The sequence below is a fragment of the Phoxinus phoxinus genome, assembly GCF_949152265.1.
Source record: "Phoxinus phoxinus genome assembly, chromosome: 9".
NCBI lineage: Eukaryota > Metazoa > Chordata > Actinopteri > Cypriniformes > Leuciscidae > Phoxinus > Phoxinus phoxinus.
Window position 1 is genome coordinate 6,362,783 of NC_136884.1, and position 8,255 is coordinate 6,371,037.

The 8,255-nt window shown below is 37.5% G+C and overlaps 1 protein-coding gene across 3 annotated transcripts in view; it reads left to right on the forward strand.

Annotated features, from left to right (window-relative positions):
• The window catches only part of ahcyl2b (adenosylhomocysteinase like 2b), a gene marked incomplete at its 5' end in the record, with an annotated part of 35,033 nt that extends 31,001 nt beyond the window's left edge, over nt 1-4,032 (forward strand). For all 3 annotated transcript variants that reach the window (XM_079624293.1, XM_079624295.1, XM_079624294.1), the window contains 2 exons: nt 2,007-2,127; nt 2,737-4,032. In XM_079624293.1, the coding sequence (XP_079480419.1) occupies nt 2,007-2,127; nt 2,737-2,743 (128 nt within the window). In that variant the 3' untranslated portion in view covers nt 2,744-4,032. The remainder of the gene's footprint in view (nt 1-2,006; nt 2,128-2,736) is intronic.
• Between the last annotated feature and the right edge of the window lie 4,223 nt (nt 4,033-8,255).

Genomic DNA, 8,255 nt, shown 5'->3' on the forward strand with positions numbered 1-8,255 from the left:
ACCCTTCTAAATGGTTATGCATGACCTGAAGCGAACTGTTTGAGAGTGCTGCGCTGCTTATCTTCCATTAAGACAAGTGTCGCATGCAGTAAACCCAGTAATTGAGTGAAATCCTCAAGTGTTGTGTTAATATTATGGCTGTCTAGGCTTGTAATCGCTGTAATTGGTTTGGTCTGTGCTGTGCACGGATGTTTTCAGCCTGTTGAAAGATTCAGTGTTTTCTGCGGCACACGTTGTAGAGAGTTAAGCGAGTGTAGGATCCTGCATAGACCCCGAGGAGCAGGAGACAGCTGAAAATAGGTCATGCTGTCACAAACGGCTGCTACTTATCACTGCAGACTGCACTGTTCTGTCATTTCCCATCCTTTCCATTGCTCTTCATTCAAACCTGCAGCTCATCCTCACAGAAACGCAAATATATGAGATTGAATTCCAAACTGCTTCTTTAACCCTTGTGTTGTGTTCAAAACCCAACATGAGGGTTAAGAGGAGGTAGAAATTATATTCAGTTAAATTCGCTTTTCTGAGATTTCCTTGATTCTCTGAGGCTACGACCACATTAATCCGGATACATTTCAAAACTTTTCATTTCAAAACGCTTTGTCCACACTAGCATTTCCCAAGCGCTACTTGTCCACACCAAGCGCGCCGCACAAGTCCTAAAAAAAAAGTGAAGCCAAAGCGTCTCGATCGGTGGTTGGTCCCAGTATAGGTCATAAACCCCGCCCTCCCCATAAAGTCTAATGGACACGATGGAAACTAAACAATCAAATTACAATTCAAATACATTTTGTCCAAAGATGTTTTCTATCATTTTAGGTCGTTTTTATCACGCTGATTTAAGTTTAAGTGTTCGTTTTTTAGATAAGTTTGATCTTAGTTCGTTATTTGATGTTATAAAAAGGGAATGTGACTTCATGATTGACAGCTTCTCTAATCGAAGTAGTCACCAAGGCACAAACAGACTTTTATTTAGATTTTCGGGAGGAGATTGGAGCTTCAACTTTAATTTCTACGTGTCCATAACTGTTTATTTCAACCAATAAATTTTGTACTGACCGTTTCTGCAGGAGTGAGGCCGCGACCTTGATATTTTATGACCTTGACCTTTACTTCCCGCTCACTACTGCGCAGACTCGGGTCCCGTTCACTACTGCGCAGAAGCAGGTCCCATATCTGCGCAAGACGTCAGCGCCATCTTTGGCGGCTTCACTTTTCACCAATGGAAGAGAGTGAAGGGGTGTCATCCATCTTCTTTCTTTTTTTTTTTACAGTCAATGGTCCACACAAGCATTTTTCCAAACGCTATTTGTCCACACAGAAACTTCGGAATGCGCTAAAATCATCTTACTTTGCATGTGTGAAACGTAATAAAAGCACACTGAGATGATACAGAGACCAAGCATATTAAAGTTTGTCACGCTCTGGCACAATTATCTTATTAGCAAATATCTCACCGCTTGCATGCGTCCAGTTCGCACTGACTCAACCACCACTATGTATTTTCTAAACACAACTGCCCTCATGTTTTGCCGCAGGACAGCAATTGGAAGTACATTTTCTGTCATCTTTGCAGGAATGTAAATATGAAGATTGTACGAAGAAACATTTATCTTTAGCAACACTGTGAAAGTGAATAGCACATATAGATATAGCAGTATAAACATAGATGTCTGTCAATACAGTATGTCACATGACTAAACATGAGTCATCATTTTGAAATACCTCCGTTTTCACTGTCGCACTACAATGGGGAAATAAATGGCATTATCAAATGTTTCCTCGTCTTCAAAAAGATTAGTTTTCACAAGACTAAAATGCTGTATTAGCCAGATTCGTGTAGATGTAGCCTCAATCTTTGCATTGGAAGTAAAAAACTCTTTAAATAGCAGTTTGTTTTCTGAATGTTATTATAATTTTTTATGAATAACATAATAGTGAGCATGAAGTGTTGATGTGTCTTTTCTTGATGCACAATTTTAAATACTAAACTGCTGTTTTTGCAGATGAGTATGTGGCCAGCCTTCATCTCCCTACGTTTGATGCACACTTGACTGAACTGTCTGACGAACAGGCCAAATACCTGGGCCTGAACAAGAACGGACCCTTTAAGCCAAACTACTACAGGTCAGCGGCTGCTTGTTAAAATAGTTTGATTTAAAGTGCCCATATTATGCTTTTTCAAATATTACCTTTCATGCAGCATATAGCTGTTAGTGAATGTAAAAGGTCTGTAAAGATGACAATGACAAATTAAGTTTGTCTCCTAAAAGAAAGAACCTATTCTGAACTCCCTGAAACGAGTCGTCAGCAATTCCAGTCTCACTTCCTGTTACATACGTTACTACGCATATTCCTCATTGGCTGCCGGTGAACAGCGTCTACGAAAGATCTGGAGCTGAAATTAAGATATAGGATGGGAGATTCGTTTCCAAGACGTGCTGTAAGCAGTAGACCAATCAAAACAGACTGGGCCATCAGACCAATCAGAGCAGAGTAGGCTCTCGGAAAGGAGGGGTTTAGAGAAACCCAATCCTTTATCAAGTGGATTCAAACACTGAGAAAAGAATTGAAGCTGCAATGTATATTATGAGTGTGTTTCGAACTTGGATGCATGTAAACCTATTGTAGGAGACTCCAAAACAAAATTAGGAACCTTTAAAATAGCATAATAGGGGCACTTTAAAAACTCCTCAACCTGTCTGTTATTAACCATTTGTAATGTTTTATTTTTAGGTACTAGATCCATTTACAGATGGGAAACGAAGAATAAAGAAATTACCAAGACTCCATAAATTCATACAGACGAAGGCGAGACAGAGCTGTGTGTCACAGCCTGCCTTTGAAGGGGAGGGAGAAGCCCTGACCTGATTGGTTGAGGGTGAAGGGCGTGGCTAATTAGCGCTATGGCAGTATTTATTTATTTTACGCTAGAATAACATGGCTAACCTTTTATGAGCTGCTACTGCCAGTGGTGCAACCTAGCGACGTTTTCATGGAGATTTCACCGTTTCATCTTTTCTTAGCTTCATGTGTTAGTTGTACGTAATCCATTTAGAGATCTTTTATTGTTTAACTATAAGTTCCGGTAAAGAGAAAAAAAAAAATTAGAAAAAAAAGAATGTTCAATCATACCTGATGATTTAGTCATGGACATGCCACTTGCATGTGCCCTGTTCTCTTGTTTTCTACATGATGATTTTTTTCTTTATATAAAATGGGGGGTGGGACAGAATACAGTCAGGCGCAGGGTTTGAAATCGTTTAGTTTAGTTGATCACACTATTCTTTTGTTGTTGTTTATTTTTTTTTTAAACTTGTATTACCGTAATTTTTACAGCAGATTTTAACATTTTGCGCTCTCTTGGTTCTAAATAAAATCTGTTGAAATTTAACTGGATTGTGAACGATTCGGGGGCGGGGCTTATCCCCACCATTCATATAGACTGGAAGCTCATTGGCTGAGGCATTAGCATTTCAAATTTCGCTCCCAAAAGCAACACACTCTTTCCACACCGTTTTTAAGAATGTCAGTATTGATGTTTGAGATAGAAATGCTCAAACTGTGCGCATTCACAAATCTATCCATGTTATTGCTGAAACTCATCAGGCTGTGTAATACAGGGGTGTATATTAGGATATTTATACTTTTCTTTTTCTTTTTCTTTTTTTTTTACTTTCCCTCTTCCATAATCGTTTGTTCCTATGAACTCATCCTCTGTCTATCATTATAAGAATAAGCAATTAAATGTTAAAAGATACTCTAGTGTAATATGAAATTTAATGAAACCCTTGTTTTATATACTGTGAAGTAGAGCCTATATCAATGAGATACCAAATGTACAGTTAATCCGGTACTGAGTTTCTTTCCAGGTCCTCGATGGGAGAGAGATGTGTGTGTGTTAAATGAAGCCAAGACCAACTGTGTACTCATTTCAGAGGATTGAAGGAAAGCTTTGCTGTTTGCAGGCCTGTAGAGCAAAAGCTGCCTTTGTGACTGGGATATTCAAATCTAATAAAATTGGGACCTATATTTTACTATACTTCTGAAAATCTTTATGGCAGATATTTATCTCTTTTTTTGCCATCCGTGTTTGTCATAAAGGGAATCGAAATGACTTTTTACCTGTTTCCTGTTTAATGTGGCGTCACTTTCCTTTACTCAGGACTGTCACATGTGTAGGTGTCAATTAGCTGGTACTTTTGTCCTTCTTATGGTCCTTGTTATATGATAAAACATTACGTTACTGTTCCTGGGGCATTTCAAAAATTAGGCTGCTTATATCATACTGCAAAAAATTTCTTACTCAGGAATTTTGATGGGATTTTCAACAAATATTGAAACATTCTGAAATCAAGATTATTTACTTGAGAAGCAAAGTGACATTAAGATATTAAGAAAATATTAAGGGCTAGATTTATTAACAGCTTGTGCCAATGCAAACCCTCTTTTGGCTTTAAAAACTACTGTCAGGATTTACTAAAGACATGCAGTAAAAAATTAGTGCTGAAAAGGCGTGGATTTGCAGCTGACTTTACTGCATATGCATTTGTTTCAGATGCAAAATTTTTGGGTGGAAAGTATTTAAATGAATCATGCAAGGTGATTTTGTTCATCAATAGGTGGCAGCAGAGTGAAATGTGGACTTTTTCCTGTTTTAAATTTGGACTATTTGGTCTGAACTTCTGATCTAAAACAGACTTTTAATTTTAAATGTCTGTGTGTTCATGAGCAAGTATGTTTATAAATAAAATGCAGTCCCAGTGGGAAGGGAAAATGTTTAGAATTTGAGACAAATCTAACTAATTGATGCAAAAAAATAAATAGTGTATCATATCTTTTTTATTTATTTTTTAAATCAGAAAAATAAAATTAATGTGTACTGTAAAAGTATTAACACGCATCCAATTTTTGTACTAAACACACAAAAAAAAGTGTATGTACCTCCCTCTTCTGGGTCAAAACGGACCCGAATGCATGGTAGGCTATGTATGTAAATGCGGTAATTTGATTTAATCAATTTTTCAGGAAAACAAATGTTTAATTTTGCTTCTCAAAAAACGTATTTTGATTTAAGAGTGTTTAGATATTTTTACTGGTAAGACAAAAAATACTGAATAAGATGATTTTTGCAGTGCTACTTTACAAAACCCTAAAGGCATGTAATAACAGTGTTACGTTTTCTCACAAACCTTTGCTTTCTCTACAAACACAAGACGGGTTGTCAATAAATGATTGTTCATTATGTTGTTAGTATGTGCTGCTCTTCGGTAGTTTGTGTTCAGAGCGTCGTATTAAATCTGTAAATGTATCGACACACCCCATCTTTTCAATAATCATCCTATCACGGTCTTTATCTGCTAACACACAATCTCTGTTCTAAAGCACATCAGTTAGTGTACGTCTTGTCAAAATGTGTTCAACCCATTGTCTTAATTTTTTTTTTTTTTTTTTTGAGGTTACATGTTTGTTTGTTTGTGTGTGCGCGCGCATTACAATGTTTAAGAGGCTCGTGTGCACAAACCGGGGTCTTTGCTGCAGTGTGGCAGTAGACGGTGGTCCCAGGCCTGGGTTTTTTCCGGATGGTTTTAAAATCACGTGGAGCGCATGGTTCAACACCAGCACCTCTTACGAGCGTTGACGTAAAGACGTTCAAACATCTGTATATTTATTGTTGTAAATCTACACTACAAACAAGAAGTCTTTAATGATGAGTTGTCAACAATGTCTAAATAGCCTATGGCAAGTGATGGTAGATGAGCAATAATCTGTAATCCTGAGGAACAAAAATAAAAATCACCAATGTAAACTTTTTTTGCAGGTATTACCGACTGCGGTATTTTTTGTTTCACGTTACACTGCTATGCAATATCCTAATCTTACTCAGTATTTTTGTCTTGCATGGTTAACAGTAGCCTATAAATAATAATCAGTCTTAAAATTATAATTAGCAAATAATTATCAAAATCAAGTGAGTTTTTGAATAAAAATAATCAAAATATCTGCCAATAGGGTAAGAAATATAATTTTGTTTTCCTTTTGAATTTGGTATTTTTCTTAACCCACTGCATTTTGTAAAATGTTTTAAGCATAAACTTGCTTAATATTTATCCATTAATCCTTAATATTTAGTCATTTTGCTTCTCAAGTCTAAATGTATATTGATTTAAGAATGTTAAGAAGAAAAAAAATTTTTTTTTTTTTTTTTGCAGTGGTGTCAATGTTTGAGTTGATTGTTCATATATGTTTTTTTAATACCAGGTTTTACCATGTTTGTTTGTTTTTATAACTGGTTCACAAAGAGCACACACAAGTCCATTTTGTAAGGGGGTGTTTAAAAAAGTTACACAAATGCTGAAAGCAAGAATGACCCATTCCGGAAATACTTTTGCACACATATTTTTTATCTAATTCCTGACATGTTATTATTGAAAAAACTTTTTTTGATGTGCTTATGATTAATTTCAAATGGATTATTTGATTATTGCACACCTCTGAATTCCTTCCCAATGTAAAGACTCATCCGTTAATTTCTGTGAAGAGGAGACTGCTTGTTTGTAGACCTAATTAAGCGTTCTGCTTTCTTTAATTTCCTGAAAGTGTTCAAGATGGATGGAGTACTGCTCTGTGCCAGGCCTAATTTAGAAAAACTATTATTTAGGGGATTTTAAATGCTTTGGGCATCCCAGTATAAAGTGGGGAGGTTGTTCAGCAGCAACCATATGACCCTTTAGCCCAAGACTGGTTGCCAACTGAAGCTAAGCAGGGCTGAGCCTGGTTAGTACCTGGATGGGAGACCTGAGAAAACCAGGTTGCTGCTGGAAGAGGTGTTAGTGAGGCCAGCAGGGGCCAGGGGGCGCTCACCCTGTGGTCTGTGTGGGTCCTAACGCCCCAGTGTAGTGACGGGGACACTATACTGTCAAAGAGCACCGTCCTTCGTATGAGACGTTAACCGAGATCTTGACTCGGTGGTCATTAAAAATCCCATGTCCTTTGAAAAAGAGTAGGGGTGTAACACCGGCATCCTGGCCAAATTTGCCCCTTGGCCTCTGTCCATCATGGCTTCATCATCCCTATGATTGGCTTCATCACTGTCTCCTCTCCGCCAGTAAGCTGGTGTGTGGTGCGTTCTGGCGCAATATGGCTGCTGTCGCATCATCCAAGTGGATGCTGCACATTTGTGGTGGTTGAGGAGATTCTCCCCCCCCCCCCACCCCCCCCCCCCCCCACACACACACACACAGAAAAAGTGCTATATAAATGTAACTAATTCAATTATTATTATGCATATAGGGCTATCTAAAATTTTGACTTGGCTGATACCTAAAAATAAGGTATTCTAAAGCTGTTGCTATTCTTGGTGAGCTTAGTCACTTTGTATATTCCTGGACATTGAGCTCATAGATCGAAGTTATAATTGGACAGTGTAAACAGTGGGTGTTTATTCTGGACACATGATGGTTTGTGGGGTACTAGGCTATGAAGACAAAAACGAGAACAGCTGCTGTTGCCACTCACACCTTCAGGCTACATGAACAAACACAATGTTGGCTAACTTGCTAATTTTACCTTAAAGATTTAACACATACACTTTTTTTTGATTGAATAAATCAATGTATTTAGGTGGTTAAGTTATGTTAAACTACATTTTTGACTTGATCAAAACCAGTTAATTTATGTTACCATTTTAGTTTTTCTTTCTTCCAGTGCTCATTCAAAGGCTACTGCTGTTGGTTATCTTCATTCTTGACCTGTTGTATGAGAGAGGGGGGTGTTTACACAACACCATGAAAATAAAATGGAACTAAAAACGGAAAACATGTGTTTTGGCCGCTCATTTATACGACATCGGCGTTTTGGGGGCCTAAAAATGCTAACTTTTGAAAATGGATTTGAAAGTGCAATTTTTTTAAACGATATAGCCTACCGTTATCGTCTCTGTGTAACTACAAAAATGTGATGTCATGCACATACCCATACCTGTTCTAGGTGAGTGTTTCTTTACAAAGTGATATCGCCAACTACTGGCCTGGCAGCAGAATATACAGCGTTTTTAGTCGTTTTCCTGGGACCATTTTGACAATCGTCTGTACGCAAAAAAAAAAAAAAAACTCAATGGAAAAACTTTTTTGTTTTTAGTAGCCTACATCGTTGTCGTGTAAACCCTAAAAAGTTGCAGCGTGCAAGATATAGCTATATTTCCATTTTTATATCTCTAATCTTCTGAGCATGACACCATTTTCATCTAAAAACGG